General features: G+C 44.1%; 1 protein-coding gene across 2 annotated transcripts in view; it reads left to right on the forward strand.

The window, feature by feature from the left end:
• LOC121575525 (plexin-A1) overlaps positions 1 to 19,555 on the forward strand; it is a 257,731-nt gene that overhangs the window by 150,076 nt on the left and 88,100 nt on the right. For both annotated transcript variants that reach the window (XM_041888680.2, XM_041888681.2), the window contains exon 10: positions 17,025 to 17,225. In XM_041888680.2, coding sequence (XP_041744614.1) covers positions 17,025 to 17,225 — 201 coding nt within the window. The remainder of the gene's footprint in view (positions 1 to 17,024; positions 17,226 to 19,555) is intronic.

Genomic DNA, 19,555 nt, shown 5'->3' on the forward strand with positions numbered 1-19,555 from the left:
TTTGTCTTCCTTTCGCTTCTTCCCTTTTCTCCCAACCCCCTTTCCGGTCTTTCTTTCCCCCCCTCCCTCGCTCCCCCACTTTTCACCGTCTTTCACTGAGAGAAGGAGACAGGCGCAGGCCATGTTTAATAAAATATAAACCTTGTCGAGAAGAGGGGAGAGGAGATAAAGAGAGAGAACATCTCCTCTCCTCCACCCATTCCACAACCTCTCTCCGGGATCTCTCCCTACGCACACACGCACGCACACACACATTCACAATTCAGCTCCTCCAACGCTCCATGATATAGAGGGAAACCAGAAACGGGTCAGATTGAGACCAGATGTAAGGCAGAGAGAGCGGACTGAGGGAGAAGGCTAAAGGAGGGAGGAGAGAAAACAAGGAAAGAAAAGAGAAACTGGCAATAACAAGCCCTGGATTACATTTTCAGAGTGACGCAATTTATTTTCCAAATGTTCTTGCAGGATTGAGAGCGAGAGAAGGAGGGAGGGGTGGAGAGAGAGAGGAAGGGAGGGAGGAAACGGAGGCGATGGGTGAAGTAACCGCGGCATCCCGAGCCAGATGGACCGTAACTCAACCGTGAACGAGCCGGCTCCTCCTTGTTAACCCTCCGCTCAGCACCGTGGTCGACAACCACATGATTCGCCGCTAACAGGCTAACACTAGTTCCTGAGAACATTCCGGACCCTTCCTTCTAGAAATGTATGAATGGAGACTTGTGTTATCAATTCATAATCCGATTTCCACCCCCTTCAAACGCAATCGCAAAATATCATGTGCTTGTCCCCCCCACCCTCTCTTTCCTTCCACCCTCTCTTTCCTTCCCTCTCTTTTCCATTCCAATTCTATGAATCGGTAACAAGCAGATCAGTGAACCACAGAGTACCGACCGCTGACACCAATTGAGCAATATGCACATGCAATGCTATACAACATAATGTAATTCAAAGCCTCTTCACTGTCACATGGCTCCTCAATAACATTCCCACACACTCGTTTTGTTAACGTTCCGAGAAAGATGGGAGCGGAAAAAAAATTAAAAGAGAGAAGTGGGATTTGGATCTTCTCCCTGAATGATGAACAGAACAACTGTCCTCAGAGAATGTACAGTTCCCTCTACTTGTCTATTTTTAACCGTAACGCCCCAGTGCTTATCTCTTCTTTGTCCCCCTCCCTCTTGTTTTTTGATATGATAGTGGCTAGTGGTTCCAATGACGAGCACTCACTTAAGTGTTAGCTCGTGCTTTTTGCTTTAAAGTAGCGGTAGCTGCAGTACCTGGCAAGTGGCTTCAATGGCGCGACAGAAGGTAGGGGAAGCAAGACGCCGTAAAGTAGGCCCTAGTCCACAACCAAAGTTACACAAATACACATGCTGCAAATGTTTACTCAACTGTAATCAAGTATATCTTATTTAATTTTCTTGTCCTCAGTGAGAATACTGCATCCTCAACGTTGATCACACTGCCCCCCCACCCCACCTCTTTTAGCACCCTTGCCAATCTATAGAGGACTCTGATTGTTGTACTTGAAATGTATTCCTTAAAAGGGATACTTCGGGATTTTGGCAATGCTCTTTATCTACTTCCCCAGAGTCAGATGAATTGATGGATACCATTTGTATGTCTCTTGTGTCCAGTATGCAGGAAGTTAGAGGTAGTTCTGTGAGCCAATGCTAACTAGCGTTAGCGTAATGACTGGAAGCGAATGGGTAGACTAAATTGAGATTTGTTCTCTTTTGCGCACACGCATGCACGCTCGCACACACACACACACTACCCCCCCATCCCCCCAGGCTATGTGTGTGTGTCTGTCAGTCACAGTAGCTCCCTGTGGTTTAATTATTCATAGTGTATTAAATGTTCATTTCCACACACCCTCGACATTGGCCTGCCTGCCTTAATGGAGACCACAGATGAATATTGCATCCTTACAGTCAGAGGAAGAGAGGGGGAAGCAGAGTCACAGACGGGGAGAGTGAAGACAAGGGAAAAGGTAGTTGGAGAGACTGGAGGAGAGTTAGAGGGACAAAGAGAGAGAAGGGACAGACTGAAGGGTATGGAGAAGAGAAATACGTCTTGGTGAATGGTGATGTTGAGAGGAGGAGGGAGAGAGATATTGAAAGAAAGGGGAAGGTAGAAAGAGGCTGGGGAGAGGGACATGCAGAGATAGAAGAGGAGGAAGGATACTGGTAGACAGAGATGGGAAGAGTCCCGTAGCTTTGCTGTCCCGTCTTGAGGTTTCCTACCTGCTCTGTTAGGTAAAGGTTTGGAGGATGTTATTTTTTGTAAAGTAGCCTGCACTGATTACATCACTTCCACGATTGCGCAGCCATGCATAATCGCTTTCCTAGACATCGTAGAGGGACATTATCTCACATAACATGGTTAGATTTAAGCTGGTACAAAGAGCTACCTCTGAAAATGAGACTTGTCTTTGGGATTTAGGTTAGAATGACATCTGTATCTAGACTAAATGATTTCTCGCAAGTCTCCCTCACAATGTGCACATGTAATGTTCTGTAGCTTTACTCTACTGGCACTGTTAATGCCAGTGTGCTTTGGGGAAATCAGGAATCCCTGAGTTAAGATTGATTGTGCCATGTATAAATGTACAGGATCAGCCAAGCATGTGTCTGTAGTGGACAGTAATATTTGATATGTGTATATACAGCATATTATATATATACCTCACATGAGACTCGTAATAAGACAATGCAATTCGCCCATTTAATGAATGATCTGACTCCATAAAGATTATTTAGCAATATGCAAGATCACCATAGTTGAGTTACAGTAATAGGCAATGAAGAAATCTCTGAGAATGGAATTCTGAATACAATTATGCCCACTGGCATTATTTTAAGCATGGTCAGAGAGTGAGACAAAGAATCCATGGCTTGAGCCATGTCCCATAGCTCATGGGAGAGAAAGTCAGGAACATAAGAGAAAGAACAATGAATCTAAGACCCTTTCATAAGTATCTGAGTTGTTTGGATTCAAAACCTGAGTTGTTGGCCAATAGTACTACCGTAAAGTTAACCTCCAATCAGACCTACATGATGTGAACTCTGCTTCTCAGAGGTGAGACAATGGGGGGTTGGCAAGTCCAACACAGAGAATGCTGAATTCCTCAGACAACACAGAGGACATTCTTGCATACAGTTGATAAGAATAGTCACTTCGGGGTCTGCTCTACATATCCCATGAACATACAGTGATGTGTACCACACCTTTTTGTCACCGGTAGTTTCCGCCTGTATGACAGATCACATTCACACCACCTCTGTATAATTTCTATATCTCTCTTTTTGTCTCTCTCTCGCTCTCTCGCTCTCTCTCTCTCTCTCGCTCTCTCTCTCTCTGCCTCTCTCTCTCTGCCTCTCTCTCTCTCTCTCTCTCTCTCTCTCTCTCTCTCTCTCTGCCTCTCTCTCTCTCTCTCTCTCTCTCTGCCTCTCTCTCTCTCTGCCTCTCTCTCTCTCTCTCTCTCTCTCTCTCTCTGCCTCTCTCTCTCTCTCTGCGCTCCACTATTTCCAGGAAGTGAGAATGGGGAGTGGACGGACACCCTGAGTCCCTTTCATGGTTCAAAGTCCCGTTTCTTCCGCGCTCCCCTGCACGTCGCTCGCTTATTAAGTCGTTACTCTCTCTTTCTCCTTTCTTTTTTCCCTTCTCTTTCCGCCACCATCCGTCTCTCGCCTGTCGAAGGGGCGTCGTTTCGCAGCTTAATGAGAATACCTCAGCTGTTCCACCTAATAGATCTGCCAAAAAATAACAGAGAGAGAGGGAGAAAGCTACACATACATACACACACACACACACTGCGCCGGTCGAGCTGAAAGGCAGCTCTAGCGTGTCTCCCCATCAGATGCGAGCCCCGTGAAGGTCATGTTGTAGTTAAAGATGAGGCTGCCTGCTGAGCTCTTTTACCACAAACATGTCCTCTAAATATTCCCTTGGAGTGTTGTCCCTGTTGTCTCTCTGTTGTGCCTGTGTTCACCTTTTCCCAGAGCTTTGATTCTTTGGTAAAGTTCGTAAGGCACGTCAGTGTCCTTGCTGAATAACGTATTACCTCAACACCTAACCTTGATATTAATATTAACGCAAAGATTAGGTGTGCCTAACTCTTGTTAGGCTCGGGTTGGTACAAGCGATTCCATCACAACTCTGATGAGAAGCCTGTTATAATAGAAGCTCAATGCCTGACATAAAATAGAGTATGATGTCGTGGAGCCAAGCTGCCAAGCATGTCACCGGCACTCATGGGAGATCTAGACGAGCAGTCGGTGACACTGTGCTCCTCGGGTCACCCCCCCTCTACCCTCTGTCAAAGCCGTAACACACGCTCCCCTGTGTCAAAACCGCAACACACCCCCCCATGTCCCCCAACATTGTCCCCAAGTCCCCCCACTTTGATGACCTAGGTGTCACCGTCTCTTCCCCGAAGGTTTTCGACTCATTTATTTCATTATTTAACATGTTATGTTAATCCCCCCCCCTTGTTCTTATCTATATTCCACCACATCAGAGAGCTAATTAATTATGGATTGGATTGGTCTTAAAGAAGAAGAAAAAAACAGGTCCAGACAGTCGCCTCATTACGTATGCGCAATGTTTTTGTTGCGTTATTTATTAATATCCTGTCAGTTTCTCGCCTAAGAACTCCGACTTTTATTTATTTATATTCTCTCTCTCTCTTTTAATCGAGTCAAATCTCTCGTTGTCTCATTATATGCACTTGGCTGGTGTTAAAAGGTGTTTTGCTCACACCTGTGAGGTGCAGATTATTTTATCTGCCGACGCTTGTTTTTCCTCCACCGTCGACATGGAGCTATCAACTGAAGTATCAGAGGGAATACAAATTGATGGGAGAGGAGAATATATCTTGGAATATATTTTACCTTAAATGACAGCTTTCTGTCTTGTCTGTCATGGTTTCATGCTTCAAACTATTAGATGAAAATACAATAGGGTGTCTGGGAGTGAGACTAAACATTTGTCTTGTGCTGCAAGTTTATTAGGTAAACCCATCTAGTACCGGGTCGGACCCCCCTTTGTCTCCAGAACAGCCTGCATTTTTTGGGTAATGGATTCTACAAGGTTTCGGAAACGTTCCACAGGGATGTTGGTCCATGCTGACGCGATGGCATCACGCAGTTGCTGCAGATTGGACGGCGGTACATTCATGCTGCGAACAGCCCGTTCCATCTCATCCCAAAGATGCTCTTTTGGGTTTGGTCAGCAACAATGTTCAGATACACTGTGGCATTCAATCTTTGCTCAAATGGTATTAAGGGACCTAATGTATGCCATGAAAACATTCCCCACACCAGTACACCACCACCACCAGCCTGTACCGTTGACACCAGCCAGGATGGGTCCATGGAGTCATGCTCCTTACGCCAAATCCTGACTCTGCCATCACAGGGAACGGGATTCATCGGACCAGGCAATGTTTTTCCACTCCTCAATTGACCAGTGTTGGTGATCGCGTGCCCAGTGGACCCGCTTCTTCTTGTTTCTAGCTGATAGGAGTGGAACCCAGTGTGGGAGTCTGCAGCAATAGCCCATCTGTGACAAGGACCGACGAGTTGGGCATTGCGAGATGCCGTTCTGCACACCACTGTTAGCTTGCACGATTCTTGCCATTCTCCTGCGACCTCCTCAACAAGCTGTTTTCGCCCACAGGACTGCCGCTGACTGAATGGTTTTTGTTTGTCGCACCGTTCTCGGGAAACCCTTGACACTGTCGTGTGTGAAAAGCCCAGGAGGGTGGCCATTTCTGAGACACTTGATCCGGCGCGTCTGGCACTAACGATCATACCACGCTCAAAGTAACTTAGGTCACTAGTTTTGCCCATTCTAACATTCAATCAAACAGTAACTGAATGCCTTGATGCCTGTCTGCCTGCTTTATATAGCAAGCCACGGCCACGTGACTCATTGTCTGTAGAAGCGATCCAATTTTCGTGAACGGGGTGGTGTACCCAATAAACTGGCCACTGAGTGTATGTCATGCAGAAGGCGAGGTCAGTACAGGTGAATCAAAGCTGGGGCAGAGAGAATGAAAAACAGCTTCTATCTCAAGGCCATCAGACTGTTAAATAGCCATCACTAGCACATTAGAGGCTGCTGCTGCCTATTGAAATCACTGGCCACTTTAAGAAATGGAACACTAGTCACTTTAATAACGTTTACATATCTTGCACTGCTCATCTCATGTATATACTGCATTCTATTATATAATATTCTACTGTATCTTAGTCCATGCCGCTCTGTCATTGCTTGTCCATATATGTAAAGTGAGGGGAAAAAAGTATTTGATCCCCTGCTGATTTTGTACGTTTGCCCACTGACAAAGAAATGATCAGTCTATAATTTTAATGGTAGGTTTATTTGAACAGTGAGAGACAGAATAACAACAACAAAAATCCAGAAAAACGCATGTCAGAAATGTTATAAATTGATTGCATTTTAATGAGGGAAATACGTATTTGACCCCCTCTCAATCAGAAAGATTTCTGGCTCTTAAAGGGAGTGCTCCTAATCTCAGCTTGTTACCTGTATAAAAGACACCTGTCCACAGAAGCAATCAATCAATCAGATTCCAAACTCTCCACCATGGCCAAGACCAAAGAGCTCTCCAAGGATGTCAGGGACAAGATTGTAGACCTACACAAGGCTGGAATGGGCTACAAGACCATCGCCAAGCAGCTTGGTGAGAAGGTGACAACAGTTGGTGCGATTTCGCAAATGGAAGAAACTCATAAGAACTGTCAATCTCCCTCGGCCTGGGGCTCCATGCAAGATCTCACCTCGTGGAGTTGCAATGATCATGAGAACGGTGAGGGAATCAGCCCAGAACTACACGGGAGGATCTTGTCAATGATCTCAAGGCAGCTGGGACCATAGTCACCAAGAAAACAATTGGTAACACACTACGCTGTGAAGGACTGAAATCCTGCAGCGCCTGCAAGGTCCCCCTGCTCAAGAAAGCACATATACAGGCCGTCTGAAGTTTGCCAATGAACATCTGAATGATTCAGAGGAGAACTAGGGTGAAAGTGTTGTGGTCAGATGAGACCAAAATGGAGCTCTTTGGCATCAATCAACTCGCCGTGTTTGGAGGAGGAGGAATGCTGCCTATGACCCCAAGAACACCATCCCCACCGTCAAACATGGAGGTGGAAACATTATGCTTTGGGGGTGTTTTTCTGCTAAGGGGACAGGACAACTTCACTGCATCAAAGGGACGATGGACGGGGCCATGTACCGTCAAATCTTGGGTGAGAACCTCCTTCCCTCAGCCAGGGTATTGAAAATGGGTCGTGGATGGGTATTCCAGCATGACAATGACCCAAAACACACGGCCAAGGCAACAAAGGAGTGGCTCAAGAAGAAGCACATTAAGGTCCTGGAGTGGCCTAGCCAGTCTCCAGACCTTAATCCCATAGAAAATCTGTGGAGGGAGCTGAACGTCAGCCTCAAAACCTTAATGACTTGGAGAAGATCTGCAAAGAGGAGTGGAACAAAATCCCTCCTGAGATGTGTGCAAACCTGGTGGCCAACTACAAGAAACGTCTGACCTCTGTGATTGCCAACAAGGGTTTTGCCACCAAGTACTAAGTCATGTTTTGCAGAGGGGTCAAATACTTATTTCCCTCATTAAAATGCAAATCAATTTATAACATTTTTGACATGCGTTTTTCTGGATTTTTTTGTTGTTATTCTGTCTCTCACTGTTCAAATAAACCTACCATTAAAATTATAGACTGATCATTTCTTTGTCAGTGGGCAAACTTTCAAATCAAATACATTTTTCCCTCACTCTATATATATTATTAAATCCCATTCCTTACTAGTTTTGTGTGTATTGGGTATATGTTGTGAAATTGTTAGATATTACTTGTTATACAGTGGGGAAAAAAAGTATTTAGTCAGCCACCAATTGTGCAAGTTCTCCCACTTAAAAAGATGAGAGATGCCTGTAATTTTCATCATAGGTACACGTCAACTATGACAGACAAATTGAGAAAATAAAATCCAGAAAATCACATTGTAGGATTTTTAATGAATTTATTTGCAAATTATGGTGGAAAATAAGTATTTGGTCACCTACAAACAAGCAAGATTTCTGGCTCTCACAGACCTGTAACTTCTTCTTTAAGAGGCTCCTCTGTCCTCCCCTCGATTACCTGTATTAATGGCACCTGTTTGAACTTGTTATCAGTATAAAAGACACCTGTCCACAACCTCAAACAGTCACACTCCAAACTCCACTATGGCCAAGACCAAAAGAGCTGTCAAAGGACACCAGAAACAAAATGGTAGACCTGCACCAGGCTGGGAAGACTGAATCTGCAATAGGTAAGCAGCTTGGTTTGATGAAATCAACTGTGGGAGCAATTATTAGGAAATGGAAGACATACAACACCACTGATAATCTCCCTCGATCTGGGGCTCCATGCAAGATCTCACCCCGTTGGTCAAAATGATCACAAGAACGGTGAGCAAAAATCCCAGAACCACACGGGGGGACCTAGTGAATGACCTGCAGAGAGCTGGGACCAAAGTAACAAAGCCTACCATCAGTAACACACTACGCCGCCAGGGACTCAAATCCTGCTGTGTCCCCCTGCTTAAGCCAGTACATGTCCAGACCCGTCTGAAGTTTGCTAGAGTGCATTTGGATGATCCAGAAGAGGATTGGGAGAATGTCATATGGTCAGATGAAAACAAAATATAACTTTTTGGTAAAAACTCAACTAAGTCAGTGTTTGGAGGACAAAGAATGCTGGAGTTGCATCCCCAAGAACACCATACCTACTGTGAAGCATGGGGGTGGAAACATCATGCTTTGGGGCTGTTTTTTCTGCAAAGGGACCAGGACGACTGATCCGTGTAAAGGAAAGAATGAATGGGGCCATGTATCGTGAGATTTTGAGTGAAAACCTCCTTCCATCAGCAAGGGCATTGAAGATGAAACGTGGCTGGGTCTTCAGCATGACAATGATCCCAAACACACCGCCCGGGCAACGAAGGAGTGGCTTCGTAAGAAGCATTTCAAGGTCCTGGAGTGGCCTAGCCAGTCTCCAGATCTCAACCCCATAGAAAATCTTTGGAGGGAGTTGAAAATCCGTGTTGCCCAGCGACAGCCCCCAAAACATCACTGCTCTAGAGGAGATCTGCATGGAGGAATGGGCCAAAATACCAGCAACAGTGTGTGAAAACCTTGTGAAGACTTACAGAAAACGTTTGACCTGTGTCATTGCCAACAAAGGGTATATAACAAAGTATTGAGAAACTTTTGTTATTGACCAAATACTTATTTTCCACCATAATTTGCAAATAAATTCATTACAAATCCTACAATGTGATTTTCTGGAATTTCTTTTCTCATTTTGTCTGTCATAGTTGACGTGTACCTATGATGAAAATTACAGGCCTCTCTCATCTTTTTAAGTGGGAGAACTTGCACAATTGGTGGCTGACTAAATACTTTTTTTCCCCACTGTATATTACTGCACTGTCGGAGCTAGAAGCACAAGCATTTCTCTACACCCGTTATAACATCTGCTAAACACGTGTATGTGACAAATTTAATTTGATTTGCATACTAGTGAATCCATATGTTTGTGGACTTCATCTCCCACAATACCCCTCTTCTTCCTGCCTGGCTAAGCCGTAGGCGGCGAAGCCCCCAAGGCAGCAGTTAAGTAAAACAAACAAGTGGGCTAGGGGAAGGCCCCTTCAGTCTACCATAGAGCAGGGATAGGGAACTTGGACGTCCTCCACCAAAAACACCACACACACACACACACACACACACACATGTGCACGCGCACACGTGCATTTGTCTGTGTTTAGCCCAATCCAATCATGCAGTGTTTTTGAGCTTACTTTGGACCAAGCTGTGGGTGTTTGTTTTCTCCAGAATCGTTTTCCCGACAGCTGTGTAGGTTTGCCAGGAGGGACAGTCATTGAAAGTGGAATGAGAGTCTAATTTTGGCTAAAAGAAAGTGTATATATGTGATGATCAGAAAGTCTTATTGTCTGGCAACTGTGGAATGCGGTCCCCGGGGATTCGTCTTAGTACCTTTTACTCTTAAGCTTAGGGGGTTTGTGGGTAGAGAAACGCTGAGCCAGTCCCCTTGTGGGTAGCCACCAACCTCCCTCAGACGTTTCTTAAAGTGCCAGCTTACCTGATAACCTGGCACTTCTCTTGTGCGCACGTGCACACACTTCTTCCCCAAGCCTATTTTTGTGGAAACAGCCGGATGATGAACTCACAACTGATATAGAAACCCCTAGTTCCTTTTCAACTGTGAAATAAAGGATGTAATTTTTTTTTTTTTTTACTGTTTTGAAAAAATAAAAATCTGAGCTTCAAAACAATCCCCCGGTGAAATATGGTTCCATTGTAGTCTACAGTTTGTAGCCATAATGCAAGCTTTGAACTGTTTTGACACCTGTCAGAAATGTTGATAAAATAGGTTGCCTCGCTCTCTCGCTCTGGTAATGCTTTGATCATGTTTTGGAGTAATGCGATAGCAGCTTCTCAAGAGAATGGGGACTGTTCATTGTGACGTAATTTACAAAACTCTCCATGACTCCCATATGGAAGACTTACTGTAAGCAGTGCATTGGAGTTGCTGGCGTACAGTGTCTGAAGTTTGGATGCTCAGCCATTAGTGGAACAGTAGTTGAGTAGTGTGTTGAAACTTGAAACAAAAATTAAAGTACAACTGTATCCTTTACTGTTTGGAAGGTGAATCGGCCACAAAGTCGATAGACAAATGATTAAAACATATGTTTTGCTGTTACATTAGCACCTAGCATGTGTTGTTTTGTTAGACTCAACATTGGCATTTAAATTGAGTGTAAATGCAACATCTCGCTGTAACAAGCGACAATATCAAACCACAGCCCAAATATACAAATGCAGGGCTTTTTTATATTGCCGTCTCAATTGCTGTTTGTGCTTGGAAAGTGAGAGCGCTATTTTCACCGTTTCAGATTTCAAGACTTCAAACGTCATTATACAACTCGATCTAGCTCCCTACTTACATTTCCATCCACGTCCAGAGGCTGCAGGCAATTCATTAACTGCGAGACGCGTGAAACGGAGCCGGTTGTTAGCGTGAACGGATCTATCGCTCTGACTTTGATACAGGGAGAGAGAAGTCAGAATGCAGTTCCGCTCCCCTCTTTCTCCCTACTTCCATCTCTTTCTCAATCTTTCTCTGCCTCATCATCCCACCCGCCACCATCCCCCCTCCCTCCCTCCCTCCAACCGTCTACCTCCCTGCTAGTTCATTATTGTCCGTGTGTTGTCATCAGTCTGGTGTTCTCTCCATTGTAATGTCCTGCTCATTATCAGTTCAGATGTTGGAGGAGGCTAATAAGCTAATTAACAAACACCATTGTCTGGTGGGCCCAGGGAACACTGTTGTACTAATGCACAGCAGAACAGCTAACTGTTACTGCATGGTCAGGGTTTTTCCTGGATCAAAAAGGGGCTTAGGTGGTGGGCGTGACATGGGGCGTGGCATGGGGCGTGACAATGGGTGAGGTCGGCGCGGCTGAATTTTAGAGAACATTTTAGAGCATGGATGGGCAGCTGGCGGCCGGCGGGGTCTCAACTTAATGTTGAGTTAGAATAGTGGAATACAGAAGGTGAAATTTCAAAATGTTGTTTTTCTCTTGTTATTTCAGTCACTTAGCCCATGTCAGCAAAACATTTTTAGATTGGTAAGTTAGTCTAGCCAGCTACATTTTCTCAACACCCCATGGCAAAATGTGTAGAATTTCAGGAAATTAACTTACTCCGCTGTCAAGAAGGAGCCCGCTAAAATGTTTTTTTTTTGTGGCACCCAACCCCATCAAAGTTGCCCATCCCTGTTTGAGGCCCACATCTTGGCGGTGTATATACATTTTAGCAATTATAAGCCAATTTTACTGCAATTTTTCGATTCTCCCTGACTGTCTAGCTTTTATTTTGGCGATTGTTCTCAAGGATTATATTATAAAAATAAATATAGGTTCATTATCTTTTCTACATACTTTATATCTGCTTTTAGTCGTTTAAGTTTACACTGAAAGCATTTTTCCATCCTAAAAAAGGTATTTAAAAAATCTTGCTCTCTCGCTCTATTTCACCCAATAGATATGGGAGTTTATCAAAATTGGATTTGTTTTCAAATTCTTTGTGGGTCTGTGTAATCTGAGGGAAATATGTGTCTCTAATATGTTCATACATTTGGCAGGAAGTTAGGAAGTGCAGCTCAGTTTCCAACTCATTTTATGGGCGGTATGCACATAGCCTGTCTTCTCTTGAGAGCCAGGTCTGCCTTCGGCGGCCTTTCTCAATCGCAAGGCTATGATCACTGAGTCTGTACATAGTCAAAGCTTTCCTTAATTTTGGGTCAGTCACAGTGGTCAGGTATTCTGCCACTGTGTACTCTCTGTTTAGGGCCAAATAGCATTCTAGTTTGTTCTGTTTTTTTGTAAATTCTTTCCAATGTGTCAAGTAATTATATTTTTGTTTTCTCATGAATTGGTTGGTTCTAACTCTCCTGGGGGTCTGTTTGGGTTTGTGAACAGAGCCCCAGGACCAGCTTGCTTAGGGGACTCTTCTCTAGGTTCATTCTCTGTAGGTGATGGCTTTGTTATGGAAGGTTTGGGAATCGCTTCCTTTTAGGTGGTTGTATAATTTAACAACTCGTTTCTGGATTTTGATAATTAGCGGGTATCGGCCTAATTCTGCTCTGTATGCATTATTTGGTGTTTTACGTTTTACACTGAGGATATATTTGCAGAATTCTGCATGCAGTCTCAGTTTGGTGTTTGTCCCATTTTGTGAATTATTGGTTGGTGCGCGAACCCCAGACCTCACAACCATAAAGGGCAATGGGTTCTATAACTGATTAAAGTATTTTTTTGCCAGATCCTAATTGATATGTCGAATGTTATATTCCTTTTGATGGCATAGAAGACCCTCCTTGCCTTGTCTCTCAGATCGTTCACATCTTTGTGGAAGTTACCTGTGGCGCAGACTTTTTAGGCCGATGTATGTATAGTTTTTTGTGTGCTCTAGGGCAACGGTGTCTAGAAGGAATTTGTATTCATGGTCCTGGCAACTGGTGCATTTTTTGGAACGCCATTATTTTTGTCTTACTGAGATTTACTGTCAGGGCCCAGGTCTGACAGAATCTGTGCAGAAGATCTAGGTGCCGCTGTAGGCCTTCCTTGGTTGTGGACAGAAGCACCAGATCATCAGTAGACATTTGACTTCAGATTCTAGTAGGGTGAGGTCGGGTGCTGCAGTCTTCTAGTGCCCTCGCCAATTTGTTGCTATACACTACCGGTCAAAAGTTTTAGAACACCTACTAATTCAAGGATTTTTCTTTATTTTCTACATTGTAGAAAAATAGTGAAGACATCAAAACTATGAAATATCACATATGGAACCATGTAGTAACCAAAAAAGTGTTAAACAAATCAAAGTATATTTTATATTTGAGATTCTTCAAATAGCCACCCTTTGCCTTGATGACAGCTTTGCACACACTTGGCATTCTCTCAACCAGCTTCACCAGGAATGCTTTTCCAACAGTCTTGAAGGTGTTCCCACATATGCTGAGCACTTGTTGGTTGCTTTTCCTTCACTCTGCAGTCCGACTCATCCCAAACCATCTCAATTTGGTTGAGGTCGGGGGATTGTGGAGGCCAGGTCATCTGATGCAGCACTCCATCACTCTCCGTGTCTATTCAGACCCTTTGCTATGAGATTCGAAATTGAGCTCAGGTGCATCCTGTTTCCATTGATCATCCTTGAGATATTTCTACAACTTCATTAGAGTCCACCTGTGGTAAATTCATTTGATTGGACATGATTTGGAAAGGCGCACACCTGTCTAGGTCCCATATTTGACAGTGCATGTCAGAGCAAAAACCAAGCCATGAGGTCGAAGGAATTGTCTGTAGAGCTCTGAGACAGCATTGAGTTGAGGCACAGATCTGGGGAAGGTCCCCAAGAACACAGTGGCCTCCATCATTCTTAAATGGAACAAGTTTGGAACCACCAAGACTCTTGCAGGAGCTGACCGCCCGGCCAAACTGAGCAATCGGGGGAGAAAGGCCTTGGTCAGGGAGGTGACCAAGAATCCAATGGTCACTCTGACAGAGCTCTAGTCTTCCTCTGTGTAGATGGGAGAACCTTCCAGAAGGACAACCATCTCTGCAGCACTCCACCAATCAGGCCTTTATGGTAGAGTGGCCAGACGGAATCCACTCCTCAGTAAAACGCACATGACAGCCCGCTTGGAGTTTGCCAAAAGGCACCTAAAGACTCTCAGACCATGAGAAACAATATTCTCTGGTCTGGTGAAACCAAGATTGAACTCTTTGGCCTGAATGCCAAGCGTCACGTCTGGAGGAAACCTGGCACCATCCCTACGGTGAAGCATGGTGGTGCTAGCATCATGCTGTGGGGATGTTTTTCAACGGCAGGGACTGAGAGACTAGTCAGAACGGAGCAAAGTACAGAGAGATCCTTGATGAAAACCTGCTCCAGGGCGCTCAGGTCCTCATACTGGGGCAAAGGTTCACCTTCCAACAGGACAACGACCCTAAGCACACAGCCAAGACAATGCAGGAATGGCTTCGGGACAAGTCTTTGAATGATCTTGAGTGGCCAAGCCAGATCCCGGACTTGAACCCGTTCGAACATCTCTGGAGAGACCTGAAAATAGCTCTGCATCAACGCTCCCCCATCCAACCCGACAGAGCTTGAGAGGATCTGCAGAGAAGAATGGGAGAAAGTCCCCAAATGCTGGTGTGCCAAGCTTGTAGCGTCATTCTCTGAGAAGACTCAATACTTTAATCACTGCTAAAGGTGCTTCAACAAAGTACTCAGTAAAGGGTCTGAATATTTATGTAGATGTAATATTTCAGTTTTTTATTTTAAATACATTGTCTAACATTTCTAAAAACCTGTTTTTGCTTTGTCATTATGGGGTATTGTGTGTAGATTGATGAGGGGGAAAAAACTATTTAATCAACTTTAGAATAAGACTGTAACATAACAAAATGTCTGAATACTTTCCGAAGGCAATGTATATTCCTTTTTTTACACTGTTTAGACATAGGTGGCCGAGGGGAAGAAAAAAACACTTTGGCGGCCCGCCCAAGGATTTCAATGGCAGAAAAATCCCTAATGTTGCGTCTCAGGCTTCCAGTCTAAACTTGCATCCACTACAAGACCATGGTGCTTGCCTATGGAGCAGCAAGGGTAACTGCCCCTCACTACCTTCAGGATATGCTCAAACCCTACATCCCAACCCGAGCACTCCGTTTTGCCGCCTCTGGTCACTTTGCTGTCCCACCCCTACGGGAGGTCAGCTCCCGCTCAGCCCAGTCCAAGCTGTTCTCTGTCCTGGCACCCCAATGTGGAACCAACTTCCCCATGATGCTAGGACAGCAGAGTCACTGCCCATCTTCCAAAAACATCTGAAACCCTACCTCTTCAAAGAGTATCTTCAATAAGACATCAGTCAGTCTTATTCCTACTGTATTTTCCTACTAGCACTAACTTTGCTGATAACTTATTTATTGAGAAAAACATTACTTACTACAACTGTGATGTGGTTGTCTCACAAGTTATCTTAAGGTGAATGCAGTAACTGTAAGTCACTCTGGATAAGAGCATCTGCTAAATGACTAACATGTCAATGTATGTACTATAGTGAAGGTATGGGGCCAATGTGAGGTGTGTTGGTACGTTTCTCAGAACAGCTTGCTGTACACTAGCATCTCAGGCAGAGGTACTGTAGTGGAAGTATGGGGTTTGTGTCAGGTGTTGGTAGTTTTCTCATAATTTGGTGTGTATTTGTTAGATTATTTTGTAAGGGATGGAGTGGCGACATTGGCCATTTAGAATTTTAGAATTTGTTCCGATATCAAGTAATACCAGTCTAGTATCAACTAATATAAAGTTGCAGCTTTAGTTTTTTACCCCTTTTGCAAACAGTATTTGTTTGTGAAATGTTTATCTGCAGTTGTTGACTGTGTGGAATTATAGGCTTTTGTTTAAATTCCATGACGATAAATTACATGAGTGAACTGCTTCGATGGCATTGGTCTACAGAGTAGGGGCGGTTCCACCCGCTCAAAATCACGATGTGCAATGCCTAAGTTCTATGGAGTTGGAGTTGATGATGTACGCACTCTGCCAAGGCATGGTGTAAACACTGTAATTACTTCATTTGTTCCTTCGCCACACACACACACACACACACACACACACACACACACACACACACACACTTTCTTTGGACCCCCAAGGCTTAACACCCCAGTGATACAAGACAATACACAGAGTGTTACCAGATGGTTTAAGCCATCATCTCATCTCTGGTGAATGTTGTAGAATCAATGGACTTTCTCAAACATTGTCACACTAGGTCATTACCAGACAATGGAGTCCACATAAGGACAATCTGCAGTTCATTCTCTTTTTTAAGTGTTCGGGATGCTATGATATCACAAGTGTAGTGCTTTATAAGGTTGGCAGTCATAACATGGCATGCTGTCTCTGTTATAAAAGTCATATACATGTATGTCATTGTTACAAAAGTGTTATGTAGAGCCATTATTACCATTACATTTACTTTGTTCCAGATCTCTTTCACACTTTCTTTCTTATGCAACTCTTGAGTATCATGTCAAGTCATAAACCGATATGATATTGTGACTCAAAGGCTACTTGACATAATCTATTAACAATAATTTAACCCAAACCTCTCCTTATCTCCCGCCATCTCTCCATTCCGCCTTCCCTACTCCTCCAGGGTTTCCACAGTTCAGATAAACACATTAAAACTTGACACAACGGTACATGAATGAAGGCATTACCCTAATTCTCCCTTTCTCCTCCAGGACTCGCTCCAGATCAGATAAACACATTAAAACTTGACACAACAACATGAATAACTGAATAACCTAAATCTCTCCATTCCTCTCTCCTCCAGGACTGTCCCCAGATCCTGCCCTCTACCCAAATCTACATCCCTGTGGGCGTGACCAAGCCCATCACCCTGGCCGCCCGCAACCTACCGCAGCCCCAGTCTGGCCAGAGGAACTACGAGTGTGTGTTCCACGTGCAGGGAGAGGAACACAAAGTCACCGCTCTGCGCTTCAACAGCACCAGCATCCAGTGTCAGAAGAACTCGGTGAGTGGTGGTGCACAGTTTTGTTCCAGCCCAGCACAAACACAGCACACTCAACAAAGCAAAGTCTAACACACCTGATATACACTGAACAAAAATATAAACGCAACATGCAACAGTTTCAAAGATTTTGCTTAGTTACAGTTCATATAAGGAAATCAGTCAATTGAAATAAATTCATTAGGCCCTAATTTTACATTTGACATTTTAGTCATTTAGCAGACGCTCTTATCCAGAGTGACTAACAGTTAGTGAGTGCATACATTTTCATACTGGCCCCCGGTGGGAATCGAACCCACAACCCTGGCGTTGCAAACGAACCCACAACCCTGGCGTTGCAAACGCCATGCTCTATCAACTGAGCTACACGGGGCCACAATCTAATCTATACACACACGTACACATGGATTTTGTGTTGTAGATATGTGTTAATGGAGTATGGGCCTGAGGGCACACACTTAGTGTGTTGTGAATTCTGTAATGAATGTATTGTAATGCTTTAAAATTGTATAACTGCCTTAATTTTGCCGGGCACCAGGAAGAGTAGTTGCTTCCTTGGCAGCAGCTAATGGGGATCCATAATAAATACAAATCTATGGATTTCACATGACTGGGAATTCAGATATACATCTGTTGGTTACAGATACCTTTAAAAAAAAACAAGTAATTCTCTAAAATAATGTTGGAGGCGGCTTATGGTAGAGAAATTAACATTAAAGTATCTGACAACAACTCTGGTGGACATTCCTGCAGTCAGCATGCAACTGTGATGCAACTGTGATGCTCAACATTTTTTACTTCTGTGGCATTGTGTTGTGACAAAACTGCACATTTTAGAGTGGCCTTTTATTGCCCCGAGCACAAGGTCCACCTGTGTAATGATCATGTTGTTTAATCAGCTTCTTGATATGCTACACCTGTCAGGTGGATGCATTATCTTGGAAAATGAGAAATGCTCACTAACAGGAATGTAAACAAATTTGTGCACAACATTTGTGCGTATGGAACATTTCTGGGATCTTTTATTTCAGCTCATGAAACATGGGACCAAAGCTTTATATGTTGTGTTTATATTTTTGTTCAGTGTAATAAACCAAATGTTTGCTGATTGGTTTTATCACCCATGGTCATGTCTAGATGGAGTTTGGTCAGTGCACATTTTTTCCAGCCCAGCAGGAATGCACCTGATTCAATAGATCAATGGGTTGGTGGTTAATATTTTGACCAGTGGTCATGTTTAGAGGGAGTTTGGCCAGTTTTAGGTTTGTAGGAAATAACTGTTAGCAGAGGGCATGCTGAAGGGTGTGTTGGATGTCTTGTGCACGAGTGTGCATCTGTGTGCACGTGCATGGGCCCATATGTTAGTCGAGTAGCAAATGAGGAAGTGTGTGTGTGCGAGATAAGAAGTGACGATGCGCTTCACTGAGGCTGAAAATGTGGAGAGGAAGCCTGTCATCTTTGAACCTAGTCAAGACAGGATTGATCATGTTTACACCTCTCTCACACTCACTCTCTCCCCATCTCTCTCTCTCTCTCTCTCTCTCTCTCTCTCTCTCTCTCTCTCTCTCTCTCTCTCTGTCTCTGCTCTCTCTACATTTCTCGCTCTCCCTGTCCATCTTTCTATCCCCCTCTTTCCCCCCTCTCGCTCGCTCTCTCCCTTCACCTCTCCTCTCCTTCTCTTTTAACCCACTCGCTCCCTCTTCTATTCTAACTTCCTCCCTCTTCCTCTTTTGTCTTTCTGTCTCATGGAGAGGTTGGGGCGTAGGAAGGGTGATGTATTGGTCATCCTCACTAGAGGGCCAAGAGGGGGACATTTGTGTCACCTACTATGACGCTCCAATTATAACCATGATGTGACCATTATAGATTATATTTGTCTGTAGGCTTTTGGTTCTCCTGTTTGGCTCCTTCAGATCATTAGGAAGGTCTTCATCTATATATCTATCTATCTATCCATGTTTCCTCTCTCTCTCTCTCTCTCTCTCTCTCTCTCTCTCTCTCTCTCTCTCTCTCTCTCTCACCCCCCTTTCTATCTTTCTCTCTCCTCCATAGCTGCTTGTTTCTCTCTCTCTTCATAGGACACTCGTCCTATCAACACCTCCAAGGAAGGCAGCCATATTGATTTCTATTTGTATTAGGTGTGTCACCTCTCTGGGTATCCTGTCAAACAGGTGCCCCCTAGACTTGAAACGTCAGCCATGTTGCAGACAAGAAACACCACAACACCCCGGAAAGCCTTCAGAGAATCAAACTAATTAGCTTTGAACACCTACAAGTGCATGTTGATACACGCTAGAGATATGTAGCCGTGGGTTCACTCACTATGCTAAACA

Source organism: Coregonus clupeaformis, chromosome 10 (assembly GCF_020615455.1).
Source record: "Coregonus clupeaformis isolate EN_2021a chromosome 10, ASM2061545v1, whole genome shotgun sequence".
Classification (NCBI taxonomy): Eukaryota; Metazoa; Chordata; class Actinopteri; order Salmoniformes; family Salmonidae; genus Coregonus; species Coregonus clupeaformis.